The sequence below is a fragment of the Girardinichthys multiradiatus genome, chromosome 17 (assembly GCF_021462225.1).
Source record: "Girardinichthys multiradiatus isolate DD_20200921_A chromosome 17, DD_fGirMul_XY1, whole genome shotgun sequence".
In the NCBI taxonomy this organism is placed as follows: Eukaryota; Metazoa; Chordata; class Actinopteri; order Cyprinodontiformes; family Goodeidae; genus Girardinichthys; species Girardinichthys multiradiatus.
The window spans coordinates 17499703-17515683 of record NC_061809.1 but is presented as its reverse complement, the minus strand read 5'-3'; the positions used below and the strand labels follow the sequence as shown (position 1 = coordinate 17515683).

The window sequence follows — 15981 nt, the reverse complement described above, 5'->3', positions numbered from 1 at the left end:
AATCAAAGGAATGAAAATAAAAGATAAATTTATGTAAAATACATAAGTTCTGCAAAACATGTATATAATGACTAAAAGGACCAAAAATCTGACTCTGAGTTAATTCTAGGTGTGACCAAAACAACTTTACTTGAAGCCCTGAAAGGTCTGCAGTCCTTTCATGGGTATTTATTCCCCACAAACATTTACAGATCTTTATCACGTTACGACCACACACATTAATGTAGTTTTTGTGATAGACCAATGTTTAATTTTGAAGTCTACGTTACACATGGTTTTAACATGTTTTTTGACCAATTAAAATCTTAAAACTGTGGCCTGCATTTGTATTTATCCTCATTCACACTGATAACCCTGAATAAAATCCAGTGCTACCAAATTCATTCAGATGTTCTGTAATACGTAGATACAATGCACAGTGTGTAATTTAGTCTGAATATGTATCTAGCTCTGTGAAGGCCTCAGAAGTTTGTAAGAAAATATTAGTGAGCAAACAGCATCATGAAGAACAAGGAACACAGCAGACAGGTCATACAGGGAGAAGTTTGGGGAGAAGTTTAAAACAGAGTTAAGTTATAAGGCATATCCCAAGGTTTGAACATCTTAAGGGACCCCTGCTAAATTTCTTGAATACAGATAGAGTAACGCATGACTAAAAACCTATATGGTTATCCACCTTAACTGACAGGCAGGGTAAAGAAAATTAATCAGAGAAGCACCCAAGAGGCCTATTGTGCCACTGGGAGAGCTTTAGAGGTCCACACCTCAGGTGGGAAAATCTTTTCCCAGGACAGGTCAGAGGAGAACTGTTCTGGTCTGTTTGGAGAACCTAGTGGCAGAGTCGGAGCAGTATTTGAGGATGAATGACATCATCATCACCAGCCTGTCCATCAAACTACGGCTATATGCTCAGAGACAGCGGACTATTACTTGAGCTCATGTTGGTCATTGCCTCTCTGCTGGATTGTCCTGTTCTCATTCCTGTTTTTACCCATGCTCCAAGTCCTGTGCGCAAGTCATGCTGCGGGTTTTTGGTTTCTGTTCCCCTTAAAACCCTTAAACTCACCATGTCGCTCTGGAGCTTCAGTCTGCACCTTGGTCCGGCTCAAAAACCGCACATTATGAAATAAGTTGTATATACAGAACACCAGGATCCAATCTGGACAGGCTGTTAATCAGTGATATCAGTGACCATCTGCCTGTTTTTATAAGATATAAAAATTACAGGATGTACAAAATCAGAAAATGTTATATTTTGTAAGAGAGTGAAAACAGAAGAATCAATAAAAAAAAATGATTAGGAACAATTTAATGTCACCTAACTAGGACCCTGTCTGACTGCAAATGTATAAGCATTTTAATAAATATTTATGAAACTATATGATGAACATTGTCCAATACAAATGTATTATAAAAGAAACAATTACATTAGCTGTCCTTGGATTACAAAACCCCTGCAAAAAAAAAATGCTCTCTACATAACTTTAGACAACGAACCAAAGAAGCTGAAGCTAAATATAAAAAATTTTAAAATAACCATTATAATTGATATTTTAGGACACTATTAGATGGAAATATAATACCTACTAACGTTAAAAAACTCTACTTGAGTTAAAGAACAGAAATCTGGGGCAACACCTATATAATCATGCCACATTCATTATCTTTACTGCAAAAAAGACCAATGAGTAATTAATAAAGCTGGTTACCTAAAACACACCAACCTACTATTTATAAAATAATGATTAAAACATTCAAAACTTGTTTAAGTGGTGGGAGAGGCCTTATGAATCCAAGAGTCAGGTAGAATTCATAAGTTGTAAGTTCAGAACCACCAGAAAAAAACATTGTGTTTCAGTTTGTGGGTTTAAAAAAATAAAAACTGTCTAAATGTGGAGGTAAGGACATGTGACACTATAAAACAGTTTAAGACATTGTTTAAGAAATGCCATTAGCAACAAATAAGGTATAATAACTACTGAAGACTATGGTATGATGCATTATAATGAAAATGATAACATTTAGGTAAAGGTTACTATTATTAATATCGTTGATATTGTTACAATTATTACAGAATTGATAACAGTAATTAAGCATAGTTTACATATATGCATGTGAAAATGTTTTATATTTATTTATAGTATAATTAAAACTTTTGAGAATAGGGGATGTATTATTTTGTATGTAATATAAAACCAATACATTGATGTTTGTGTATGTGCTGGGACAGGATAGGGTAAATATAAATATATTAGGAAGGAGTGGGAACACATTTATTTCAACACACTCCTTTAAAATATGTTAAAGAAATACTCTTGTTATCGCTCATTGTTGATACTCTCACCTCTTCAAGTTGTCCATTTATACATTCAGTCATTCATTCATAAATGCAGGACAGTCCTGGAAGAAAACATGTTAGAATCTGTGGGACTGGGGTGGCGATTCACCTTCCAGCAGGATAGAGACCATAAACATACAGCTAGAGCTACAATAGAAATGTTTAGATCAAAGAGTCCTCAGCATGTGTTACAATGGTCTAATTAAGGTCCAGACCTTGATTCAATGGAGAATGTTTGGCAAGACCTGACAATTGATTTTCACGTATGCTCTCTATCCATTCTGACTGAACTTGAGGTAATTTGAGGGGGGTGGGGGTTTGGAGTGGGTACCAATTGACAGCAGTACTTAAACCTAAAAAAGACCTGGAAGAAGCACAACATGCTCAACCATGTCAAAATCTGGATTGAGGTCAAGAACAAAATTAGCCAAGTCATGGTTGTCCTGAGTACTTTTCAGAGCATTGAAGACTCTGATGATGCCTGTTTCAGTGGTATTACTTTTACTTTATTTTTATATAAAAACAAAGCAAGCATAGCTGCACAGTTAAGTGACAGTATTGTTCTCTATACAATAATGCTGCAAATCTGTTCACAGAATACACAAGCAGAAGTATTTACTTTTCAGGACATTAAAATCTTAAAGTTTGAATATTTCCTGAACATGAGCTATGCCACCTTTCAGTTTTTAAAAGTGTAGTAGCAAATAGCTGAAATAAATCTTACACGATTTTGCTAAATACACAAACTCACACCTCGCCACTTTGTTTTGGTTAAAGCACAAAAAACAGTGGAAGATTTATTTGAAAGAAAAAAAAAAAAACAGCCAACTCATCCATTTTATCATCAACTCTACAGCACATAAAAACTACACTTGCAGAGCTGTGTAACAAATACAAACAGCACCTTAATTTAAACAGAGAAACAAGGAAATATTCTGCAGAGAAACTGACCTTTTAAAGCATCTGCGATGCAGATGAGAACACTTGACAGAAGAGGACAAGAATATCCAGAGAGCACTTTAAACAATATATACAACAGTAGAAATATATTTTTTTTAATGTACAAAACAGAAAAATGAAAACTAAGAAGGAAATCCAAAAAATGCAAAAAACATAGATGCATTGTTGCACCAGGCAACAAAACAGACATGAAAGACCGTTGCGGTTACAAAAGAAAATCAATAAACAATACAGCACTAAAAGTAAGGATATCATGGAACATGAAGGGATTCTCTGTAAAAATGAAGTAAATCAATGAAGTGTGAAACTTGAGGTTTTATTCTGTTACATGTCCAACTAATTAGTAATTATGTCTTTAATATTGGTAATGCTAGAAACTAAGAGTTAAAACATCAAGTTAGCTCATTTAGAATTTTTATCTCCTTAGAGAAAAGCAGTATCAATACAAGTCTCATTCAAAGAGTTTGACAGAATTACCTGGAAAATAAAATCACCTTTAACAGGGACACCACTGTGTTATTGTTTCTAGAAATCGCTGATCAATGGGCTGGGCTGCTGGAATAAACATTACGCTCTTTGATGCAGGCATGGGCTGCCTACAGGTATAAGGATATGCAAAAGTTTAAAAAAGCTATGTAAAATCTTTCATCATACCCTCGTTAGGGTTTTAAAAGTTTTTTTAATTAGATTCTAGAGAAAGTGACCAAGTAGCTGGAATTTTCTCTGGCTCTATATAACGAAGAGTGACGCTCCACCCTCACCTGTTGCAGGGCACTGATGGCCAGCTGGCTGAAAAGAGGCTTCAACCAAGTTCTGCTGCTTTTAAAAATATACAAACGTGGCCGTTTTAAATAATTAAAAAAATTGAAAGTTATAATATGTAAACTCAATTGTTCCCCTCAATAACGAGACCTTTTTTAAGGTCATAAAACTTCAGTTGCAAACCAGCTTATATCAACTTGTTATTCTTCAAATGTAACTGCTGCTTTAGTTTTTAATCATTTAACAAATACGCTAAAAAACAAAATCTGATCCTTAGGAATCTGACATGCCCATCATCAGTCAGAGCTGATCAAGGAAAAATTAACTTGCTCCGAACTCTGGCCGATTGATTGTTGCATCTTTATAACATACATTATTATTCTTATGGACTTTATTGTTTGCTATATTAGATTATTTTGGGAGGAGTGAGAATAATTGTTGCTTTTGAGTATGAAATAACAGCAATAAGATCACATTATACATGCTTGCTTTAAACTTTTGCCTAAATACCATAAAACTACAGAAATTTTACTCAATGTTATCACACTATGAGAATCTCAAATCAGCCCATGTTTACAAGACATGAATAGTTTAGCTGCCTGATCTGTTTTTTTGTCACATAGTTGCTTTCGAATTTCATAAAAGACTGAGTACATTGTACAGAGTACAGTATAAAAACTAATATTTTCTAAAGATATTTACAGAGGTTTATTTCTCTCTTTTGTTTCCCCATATATTTTTTCAAGCACACTCATTCAGACACACTCATATAATGTAAATAACAGAAGCTTAAAACTGACCACACATTTAGGATCTTGATGATGTTGGATCTGGTCCACTTCGGTAAGAATCTCTTAAAGTTACCAGCAGTTACCAGTTTTTATGTTGACTCTGCAGTTTTAAAAGTCAGAGTCAGCATCCATAAGCTCCGCCTCCATTAAATTGGTCCTGGAGTGAATGGGTCCATAGCCAGCCCTGCGGCCCGCCGGTACCCGGGCCACATGAGCCATTCTCTCTGACAGCCCGTCAGTGTGACCCAGCTCTCTGGAGTACATTGATGATCCACCAGGCTGCCAGTTTGAAGTCAAAGGGTGACAACGAGGCCTGAGGCCCAGATTTTCCGGAAAATCAGCATGGGGCATCAGATAACTGTTTCTGCTGCTCTGGCACTGCAAGTAAGGACACTTTTCCTCGCAGGGTTCAAAATCTGGTAAAGAACCTGGTAGGACCTCCTGCTCTAATGTCTGCTGCCTCTGCTGTTGGCGCAGATTGGCCACCAGGCTTGGGTGACAGGGAAGTTTAGGAAGGCGGGGAACTGAGCTCCGGCCAAACTCTCGCTGAGGGTGAATCTGGTTTTCTACCACCTCCTCAGGCTTACGCCCTTCCTTCCTTCTTTTCTTCTTCTTTTTCCTCTTTATCATCTCAGGTGATATCTCTGCCTCCACCATCCATAACTTGTTCCTTTCATCTGGAGGGGGCACTGTTGGAAAAGAAGAATCCTTGTAAGAAGCAGAAATTTGAACGACATTGCAAAACTGAACTGTGCAACAATTTGTCACGTTATAATCATCAAACTTCAATGACATTTTTCGTTGATATTGTGTGACCGACCAATGAAAAATAGTGCATAAATGTGAGAAAACTTATAAATAAGGGTTCACAACAGCCTAAAAGTGTGGCTAGTATTTGCAATCAAAACGTTTTAAAACCATCTTTCATTGCAGGTTTTTTGTAGTATATCTCTATCAGGTTTGCACATCTACAAAATTCAGTTTTTAATCATCTTCTTTGGAAAACAGCTCAATCTCTCTCAGGTTGGATGAAGAGCATTTATGAATATAAATTCTGAAGCCTTGACACATATTCTTAGATGCCTGGATGACATAAAACCTTGGCTAGCTCGGTGTTGGTCACTGGAAGACCAGTGAGACACGCCATGTAGTTGTTGGTTCCTCTTGGCCCAGTACATCAGGCCAACTATTCCAGACTTAGGGGTCAAAGTGGACACAGGACTAATGATAGAAAATCACATCAGACCTGTTGTTAAATGAACTAAAGCCAATTCTTTCTCAGCAGCATTTCAAAAGTAAGGTTTGGACCTTATATTTAGGTTTGGTCAGGGCTATTCTAACATCAGTATGCTTTGATCTAACATTGTAGCTCTGTATATTTCTAGTCTCAGTCCTGGTAGAAGGTAAACATCAGCTCCAGTCTCGCATCTTGTCTCTAACAGGTTCCTCCACAGCAAGATACTGTCAGCGCCATGTTCCACAGTGGAGGAAGGTGTGTTCAGGGGTATGTGCAGTGTCCCACCACACTTTGTCTTTTGCATGAAGGCCAGAAATCTCTTCTTCCAAATTTTTGCTGTGACCCATGGCTTGAGGCAAACCGCAATTAAGACATTTTGTGACTTTCTTTGTTGACTTTGGGAGTCCATAACAATTTATGACCTGTCAGTAGATTATCCTACCTTATCCATCCACTTCACTATGATGTGCTACATTGTGTTGGTCTGTCACATGAAATCTGTGTAAAATACAATGAAGCTTGTAGTCATAATGTGATAAAATGTGAAAAGTTCAAGGCGTATAAATACATATCCAAGGCATGCCGATGTCTTTGTTTGCCGAACTGTAAATTAACAAAAGTATGGTCTGAATACGTCAGTTCTCAGTGCTGAAGCTGCAAAACACTCAAATCTCACCTGGTGTCCCAGTGGGAGTCACAGAGATGTCCTGAGGCAGTATGGCTCCCCGTCTGGCGACCATCTTGGTCACATGCATCGCCCATGCTGATGAAACATCATTGGATGGCTCGTTCAGGTCAAAATTGATCCCAGCTATAAAACAAGAAATCAAATTTCAAATCAGTTATCTTAAAGTCCAACATAATTCTGCAGGCCTAATATAACAACATCAGCCTTACAGTTTGCACCACTTCTCTGAAATAAAATATATACCCTATGTACAGCAAAGTGTTTTCTTAGTGGATACAGGACTTATACAGGTCTAGGGTCAGGAAAAGAGCTGCAGACCCCACACACCCTGCACACAAACTGTTTAGAGTTTTACCTTCAGGCCGCCGCTACAGAGCACTGTTTGCTAAAACCAGCGGCCACAGAGACAATTTCTTCCCCCACGCTGTTTCTCTGTTGAACTTTCAATAGAGTACAAAACAACAGCATACAGATGTTGCAAATGCACCTTTTTATTTATATATGTGTATATTTGTATATTGTATATATGTATATTCTTTAATGCAAAAAACAAAAAAGGAGCAAAATGTACCGGAGTCAAATTCCTTGTTTGTATGTACGAACTTGGCAATAAAGCTGATTCTGATAATCCCAGACAAAGTATTTCTTTACTTTAGGTTTAATGTTTTAGTTGAAGCAGCTATTTAAAATGTGTGTTAACACAAAATATTGTGGCTACACAATTGGTAGCAGGGCTGCACGGTGGCACAGTTGGTAGCACTGTTGCCTTGCAGGAAGAAGGTCCTGGGTTCGATTCCCAGCCTGGGGTCTTTCTGCATGGAGTTTGCATGTTCTCCCCGTGCATGCGTGGGTTCTCACTGGGTACTCCGGCTTCCTCCCACAGTCGAAAGACATGCCTGTTAGGTTAATTGGTCTCTCTAAATTTCCCTTGGGTGTGTGCATGGTTGTTTGTGTGTTGCACTTCAATGGACTGGTGACCTGTCAAGGGTGTACCCTGCCTCCTGCCCATAGACTGCTGGAGAAAATGACTAACTGACTGACAAAATATTGTAAGAATAATAATGAAGCTTTAACCATATTTATATGTGTGGTGCGACTACTTGTCCAAACGTTTCCTTAAGACCCATGCAGTAGCGGTTACTGCTCAACAGATGGCGCAGTAACCATCTGGTGTATCCTTTAAGGATGCAAGCTTCTGGCACTTGACCTCACCACTGGTGACAACACCAGTGCACCTCACAAGTGGGGATCACATACTCACCCACTGGCCCTTCATGTGAAACAGTATGCATGCTGAAGGACAGCTCCTTCTCCTGGTCCTTGTGGAGCTCCTTTCTCATTGCGAATGCCTTAGCAATCATCTTGCTCTTCTTTATCCTCTTGGGTTCGTTGTCACTCCGACCAATGATTCTGGAAAAGGAACAAAGAGTGAGAGCCTGCAAATAATCCATTTTGATAAGTGCCAAAAGATGATTTTATCATAAAAGGAAAGGTTTTCACTCAATGTTTTCTTACTTGAACCAAGTGCGTTTCCAGATGAGGAAGGTGGCTTTGGTCCAGACCCAGGTGCTCATAGCGATTCCTGTGCCGAACATGGAGAACAGGTTGATCTTCTCCACCATCAAGCTGGGACGGTTTTTAATGGTGCATTCTGGGATAGGCTTGTTGGTTTGAGAAGCGATTGTCACGTTGGCTTCACATCTGGTGGAAACATTAAGAACATTCAGATGCTTGTAGTCCTTAACAAGGTACTTTTACAGGACATCTGAGCTTTTCATTCTTTTGGGTTAAATTAGTTCCACCCCATCTATTGTCAACACTGCAGACACTGCTTGCTCTGGACAAACATCAAATAGGACTTCTCAAAGCTTTTATTCAAGAATCGCTGTCTTTGTGCCAGTCTATTATGAAAGTCATATTTGTAGAGTGCACGACCAGCATTTGTACTGTCAGCAGATTCTCCCACCTGGGTTGTGGATCTCTGCAGGTCTTTCAAAGTTACAATGACCCTCTTGGCTGCCTCCCTGATTGATGCCCCCTTCTTATTTAACTGGCCAAAAAACTATAGTAATGTCATTGCAAATCATGGGAAGTCTAGCAAAAGAACTTACAGCACATATTCTCTGAAGCTTCTCTCCCATTCTGCCTGATTGAAGAAGTCATAAAAGTGGCATCCAAATGTGATGAAAACAAAGCCAAATGCAAGGAATCCAAATATACCTAATGGTAAGAAAAATAACAGAATATGACACAATATAAAACAGATTATTGGATTGTTCTTCCTTATTTAGAAAAAAATACTCATGTTACATTTAGCTCAGAAAATGAAACCCTTTCAGCACATTTGCCAATATAAAAAAGGTGTTCTCCTGGGTCATCATATCACTCGGTGGTATTAAGGATGTTTACATTCTTTGTGCCATGTTGCCTGCAGCTTCAGACAACACATTTCTTTCCAGAGACAGTTAGGCTTGTGTTTCAGTTCAGATGTTTAACCCTCAAATGTTAGGAAAAGGACAAGGACAGGCAAAAACGACAGATCTTACCTAGTCTCAGCATTGTCTCGTTGATTTTGCTGGCTGCTTTCTCACTCAGCAGTCCCGGGTGGTTACTCTTGATGGAAAATAAGGTCATGACACCTAGAAGAAGGATATTTTTAGAGGAAAGTGTTATGAAACATGAGTTAAGAGCTTCAGCACAACCCTTGTGTGGATAGTGGTCACTACAGTGGGTTTTGACTCTAACGCAGGGTTAGTAGTAACTAGTGACATTTAGTTTTAGAAAAAAATTACTTTAAGCAATATTTTTACTGCACCATACATTTTAGTTCTACTTGAGTAATATTATTTAGAAGTAACCCCACTTTTGTTTGTGTACAACTTCTTGCAACTCTCCCCACTTCTACTTATTTCACTGAAAAACAGTACAAACATGTTTTAACACACCTACACAGTCTATGTTAAAGTGAGACTTCTTGTTTGTACACAAGCTTCACTGTCGTAATGTAACTTTCTATCTGCTGACACTGCTGTGTAATTTAGAAGTCAAGTGAACACAGTAAATGGTATTGGTGGATGAAAGAGCTAAGGATAAATTTAAATACATAAACACACCCCGAATGAGGAAGTAGCCACCAACAACAAGCACCACTCCGATAGGCGCTAGAACAAACCCAGCCCGGTAGTGGTAGTTCTTGTAACCAACAAAACAGATCCCGCTCACAGAGTCTCCGTCCACCTTTGGATCACAAAGACATGGACAAAACTTGAAAGTTTCAGTTTATTCCATACATATCGAAGACTGCAACCTTATGAAGGTTTTTTACACACCTCAGCTATAGCAAGGATGGCAACAGTGAGGACAAAGGGTATGGACCAGGTCACCATGTGAAAGTAGGAGGTTCGTCCTGACAGTGGCTGGTGAGTTGTACCCAGAGCCTTGAAGGAGGTGTGCCAGGCATAGGTAAGCATGACGAACCAAATCACACCTGACATCAGGGAGTAGTAGACAATGATGAAGATGGTGACGCAAGACAGCGTTTCTGAAGACCTATAGAGAGGGCAATCAATTGATAGCATTTTTATTTCTCTTTCTTTTTTTGCTGTCGTCACCCAGAGCAGGGCTGGAACTTTGACACTTACGAGGGCTCCCCGAGCCGCATGGTGTTGTCACTCTTGCACACGATTTCTTTGCGTGCTCCGTCCAGAAACTGGGCCAGCCAGCCAATGCTGCCCACAAAGAAGCAGGCATTGATGTAGAAGAGAATGACGGCCGGGTAGCGATTTGAGTTTTTCCAGTCAGCAAGAAATGTGGCCTGAATGAAGACAGAAGGGAGATGGTGCCTGCATGTTATTAATACAGACATATATGGTCTACTAGAGGAGAAAAGGATCAAACAGTGGAACCTAACATGTTCATTTCTACCAAACAACCCTGAACTGAAACACATCTTTCATTTCAAAACTCCAGATCTTATAGTTCTCAGTCCCTTAGGCTCATTTCAAAATACAAATACTAAAGTGCATGATGAAGAAACTGGAAGGAAGGAAAAACAACATAGAAACAAAGGAAGGAAGGAAGTAAGGAAGGAAGAAAGAAGGGAAGGACGTAGTAATGAAAGATGTAGTAATGAAAAGACACAATAAAGGAAGGAGTCTTAGAGGGAAGGCAGTACAGAAAATAGGACACAGCATTTAGGGAATAAAGTCAACATATATTTTCCCATAGTTATGCGGACCTGGAATATACTGCAATCAAATTCCATACTTTTCCAGGCTGTAAAGGAAACAAATACCAATCAAACAGCTTCTTCTTTGGTGGAGGGTGTATTTATGTCTCACCAGAGTGAAAAAGGTGCAGAGGAGGGTGACTGTGCCAAAGTAAGCAATGTAGGCATGCATATCGTTGTGCTCCTCTTCAGTGAACAAGGGGTTGTCACACTGGATACCACAACCTTCTACATCCTTGTACCAACTCGACTGAATGTCAGTCTTCACCAGAGGAGCTTCACACTGGCCTGACGTGTTGAACTTCAGCTTCTGCACCTCATTCTGCACACAAACGTTATGTAAGAAACACCATCTTGCAAGAAAAAGAGCTTTTATAATTTCATTGTGAAGTAAAAAAAAAAAAAAGAAACATCTGGTTTTTAAGATAACGTAATAATTTCCTATGTTTGTAATTCTAGGCAACTGGTATGGGTTGTGACCAGATCTATCCCAGCTAACATGCTCTTCAACTTTTGACCAAACTTCTGATCTTTCAATGAACAGATGGAGAAAGTTTCTCCTCGCTGAAAAACACACACACAAAAGGAGGCATACCGAACAGCCCACAGGGAATTTGTCACATTTCAGGAAATTGGGCCATCCTCTCTCCCGATCCACAATGCTGCATGGACGACGTGTGGCCAAACATAGGGTCTTGCTGGGCAGCTCCACTCGACCATTTTCGCATTTTGGCATGTATATAGCACAGAGCAGTGGTTGGATGACCGACCAACAGCGTGGGGCGTTGCGCAATCCTAGCACATAAAAATAATAGAAAACATGTTCACTAGTTAAAAAAAGCTACACAAAACACAACAATAAACATTTTCGAAGTTGTATAAGTTATTTATGAGATTTTTAACAAACAGCAACTATTGCTGCTAGAGATGTACCAATGATAAGTCAGAGATCAGAACCAACCTCAATTCCCCTCATCTGGTCTGCTCAGTCACTGGCAGGTCAAATATCGATAAATTAGATTTTTTCCCGTGATATATTAAATGCATGAAAACTAAGAACTCCCTACATTTTCAGCCCCTAAATGCTTTGACCATCACCATCAAATTTCAGGCACTTTTTATGAGCTTAATAAAAAAATCAGGTAAAAGTCTGGGAAACATGTTTGATGTGTAAATAGGGATAATCTTGCAATTCCTTAATTTTCTATTGGATTTAAAACTAGTAGGTGTTACCAAAGATCCTGCACCGTATTTTCCTTATGGTCCTTACAAATAAAAATCTGAATTGGTAAAAAATTGCCAGGGTAGACCTTAAAGCAAACTGGATATCGGTATTGGCCAGAAAGAACCTGATCGGTGTATCTCTATTGAAGACGGTGGATTTTTAGAAAATATTGGCTGAAGTGTTCAGGAAATGTCTTGACTAAATGGAAATGTTGGTGATGCACCTGGATCTGTTGTGGTCAAACACTAGTGGTGGAAGAATGGTGTAACAAATCCTGCCTTAAAAAAACAATTGTTTGTATACTGTAAACTAGGGGTGTCCAACTCCAGTCCTTTGGGGCCAGTACCTTGCAGACTTTAAATTATATCCTGCTCCAACACAGCTGAGCAAAATGGCTGAAATGTGTCCTCAGCATGTCACCTAGCTCCACAGAGGCCTGCTAACAGCCATTTATTTGATTCAGCTGTGTCGAATCAGAGCAAAATCTAAAACATGCAAGATACTGGCCCTTGAGGGCAGCCTTTTGACACCACGTCTCCTAATGCATGTTGGTTTAAATCAGGGGTGCCCTAGTCCAGTCCTTGAAAACTATTATCCTGATGCATCCCTGCTCAAACACTCCTGAATCAAATGGCTAAACTCGTTCATTAGCATTCCGTCATTCAGCTCTGCAGAGGCCTGCTAACAAGCCATTCCTTTGATTCAGCATTTGTTCCTGGTTCACTTGTACATTAAATACAAATTAATACATTTTCCATTGTGATTTAGAGAAGTGATAAAACACAGCTTTCATAATTTACAATAGCAATGTATGTGGCAGCAAACCTCATTTCATTGGTTAAAATGGCAATCAGAGTGTGAATCTTCAAACAATTCTGTTCCCTATTGTTACCTTTAATAACTTTTAACCCTTCACTTCCTGAAGCTCTACCCCCAGGTAGCTGATACAGCTTATTCCAGGGTATAATCACTTCAGTCATCCTCCTATCACATTAAAATGGCACACAAGAAAAAAAAAAAACAATACTATTTTTATATGTATCAATTTGTTCTGTGTTTCTTGAACTGCTGTAGCAAATTACTGTATATTTCTGACATCTTTAATTGTGTTAATGCAACAAAGTACTTAAATTGACTTTATCTGGTTATTGTTAAATTGAGTAGATGTAAAACTCTTAGCAGGCCAAATTATAAGGATATTCATGATGCACATCATGACTCGTCTTTCTATAATAAGATAATAGTGTTCATTTTATAAAACCAAAAATCAAATCAATTGTAACTACTTGCAATCAGAGTTCACCTAATAGACAAAAATAAGCAGTCCAATTTAAAATTAGCCATGAGCCATGATGAGAATGGAGCAACATATAAAGAAGGTATTCTGGTCAGGTGGGGATACAATTTAACTTTTTTGTAAAACATAATGTGATGTGGACAACTAACAGTGCACATCCCACTAAGCACCCAGTATTCATATCATACAACACGGTGGTGGCAGCATCATGTTGTGGGAATGCTTTTTCTATAGCAGGACCAGGGAATCTGGTCAGAGATTAAGGATCTGACTGAGCATGAGTTACTTCAGGCAAAAGCATCGGTCCCTAGAAGTGAAAACAACATACAACCAAAGATTTGGAGCTATGATTACCGGGAACAGTGGTTCTACAAAGAGTTGATGAAGGAGTGCTGTTGAGAAATGTGCACCGCATTTTTCATATTTTTATTTGTAAAAAAATGAATGTTAAACATTTGATTCAACTTCACAATAACGCACTACTAAAATCCTAATATTTTACATTGTTATTTGTGGTTGAAATTTCACAAAATGGGAAAAGTTCAAGGAGTTAGATTATTAAAACGACTGTGTCTGTATACCTTTTACTGCTCTAATTTAACTTACCAGACCACATGGTCAGCTTCTCAAAAGCCTCCTCTTGGCTGCTGGAGTCCTCAGCCAGGATCAGAGATGTATGGGTGTAGGGTAAAGGTGATCCCAAACATGTGTTATATTTAAGTGCCTCACAAGTTGTGGTTTTCTTGCAGTGGTCTTCGAACATAGTCCCATTGGGGGCCAACACTGCCCCGCAACCCGACAGCCAGGCAGCCCAGACCCAAAGCATCCCAACAATGGGGCTTCGACCCTGGGAAGACATCTTGAGAGGGACCTGAGGAAAAATCCAACAGATTTGAAAACTCTTGAGGCTTCAGCAATCAAACTGCATGCTACTCTGGTGAAGGATGGTTTCTACATCTGATTCATAAGTTTCCATGGTGCAGAAAAGCTGCAGGGCGTTTTTTTTTTTTTTTAAAAGTTTTCTTGCAGTCCTCTCAAACTTTTTGGCTCTGCACTTTCTGTCCGTGTGCCACAGACTCGTCCTAAATCTCCTCATTGTTCGTCTCCAACAGTCCCAAAAAGGATTCTTGAATGAAATAAAAGTAGCGAATGACGTATTCCAAATTGTACTAAGTATTTGCTGGATGGGTTTAGGAAGAAAAGCAAAAAGAAAATGTTGCTTCGCCCTACCCCCACTTAAAGAAAAAAACTTGAAAAAGTCTGGATCTCTGTAATAGGATCCCTTGCTCACATGCACCACCCCCTTCTTCTTCAGCGGAAAACTAAAATTGTGAAAGGATCCTTATAACTATGTACACATCCTAGGAATCAGTTTCTCCTCCATGAGTATCTGATGGCAGAAGTCCCTCAGTCTGTTTGTGGTCCTGTTGGTTGCAGCTCAGTGTCTGGTCGGTTTTTTGTCTCTGGTATGCACATGGTGGGGGAGAGCAAGAGCAACAAAACCTCCTTTCCCATCCCCCCCTCTGTTAGTGGAAGAATGTGCCTTGTGGCAGGGGCCTTGCACAGAATCTGAAGGACCCCCACATCAACACAACACAGATCTGCTCTTGTGAAAGGTTTTTGTACATTTGCCCAATTCTTTACACATCATTTTAAAGTTGGCACTATATGCCCTCATAAGGAACTCTGGTGGGCCTCAAACCAGTGGTGGGTTCAGATATCAGTGATGTGGCTCACCACCCAGGGTGGCACAATATGGAGGGAGCGTTCCCAAAAACGTCAAAACAACAAATCTTTTTTATTGCTTATTTGCACCTCGATGGCTAATGACACTAAAGTTGATATCCGATTAGACGCTTCTGATACTGCCTCAAATTAAAGAGTTGTTTTAAGACTGTACCTTATCATCTGTCATTGAACTTGTAAAAACGCACACACTGGACACTGGTTAAACCTGAATTTCTCTAGAAAGAACACTTTTTGGACGTGAAAATACAAACATTGCCTGGCAAGTTTATTACAAACTGAATATTTAGAACCTAATTAATTTAGCTGATAAAAGTTGGGATGTTAATTTAAAATAGAATGTAACTAATTATTACATTTATTATTAAATATTACATTCATTAATGTAAACACATTTAATAATATAAATGGACGCAATTTCTGATCAGAAGAATGATCATAGCTGCCCAAATAAAATGGTTACAAATTTTTACACAAATTTTTAACCGTTTGTTTTATCAGTATATATTTTTCTTTCAGCTGTTTGATAGCTTATATCTTTATGAAACACCATTAAACGATATCTTGGGTTTCATGGAAGCCTCTTTTTTTTGTATCCAGCTCTCATGCTATGGGGGTGGAATCTTTTCCTTTTGCAGATGATTTCTTCGCAGCTACATACTTCAAAAAGAGATTAAGATCTAAAACTGTATGCATTTCATAACACACT

General features: G+C 38.8%; 1 protein-coding gene across 1 annotated transcript; it reads right to left on the bottom strand.

Moving 5' to 3' along the window:
* Nucleotides 1-2822: 2822 nt before the first annotated feature.
* On the bottom strand, nucleotides 2823-14998 carry smo (smoothened, frizzled class receptor). Its single transcript, XM_047390325.1, has 12 exons — nucleotides 14133-14998; nucleotides 11600-11799; nucleotides 11117-11326; nucleotides 10418-10590; nucleotides 10106-10325; nucleotides 9890-10013; nucleotides 9323-9415; nucleotides 8888-8996; nucleotides 8292-8477; nucleotides 8038-8186; nucleotides 6765-6899; nucleotides 2823-5540 (listed from the first exon to the last, which is right to left on the bottom strand). The coding sequence occupies exons 1-12, from the start codon at nucleotides 14383-14385 to the stop codon at nucleotides 4960-4962; spliced, it is 2433 nt and encodes an 810-aa protein (XP_047246281.1). The 5' UTR covers nucleotides 14386-14998; the 3' UTR covers nucleotides 2823-4959.
* Nucleotides 14999-15981: the final 983 nt, after the last annotated feature.

Excerpts from the sequence above, each read along its gene's own strand:
- smo (XM_047390325.1), bottom strand. The coding sequence starts at position 14,385 with ATGTCTTCCCAGGGTCGAAGCCCCATTGTTGGGATGCTTTGGGTCTGG. Across the intron at positions 10,591-11,116 it reads TCTGCACCTTTTTCACTCTG|GCCACATTTCTTGCTGACTG; the intron begins GTGAGACATAAA and ends GTCTTCATTCAG. Across the intron at positions 8,187-8,291 it reads TGGAAACGCACTTGGTTCAA|AATCATTGGTCGGAGTGACA; the intron begins GTAAGAAAACAT and ends TTCCTTTTCCAG.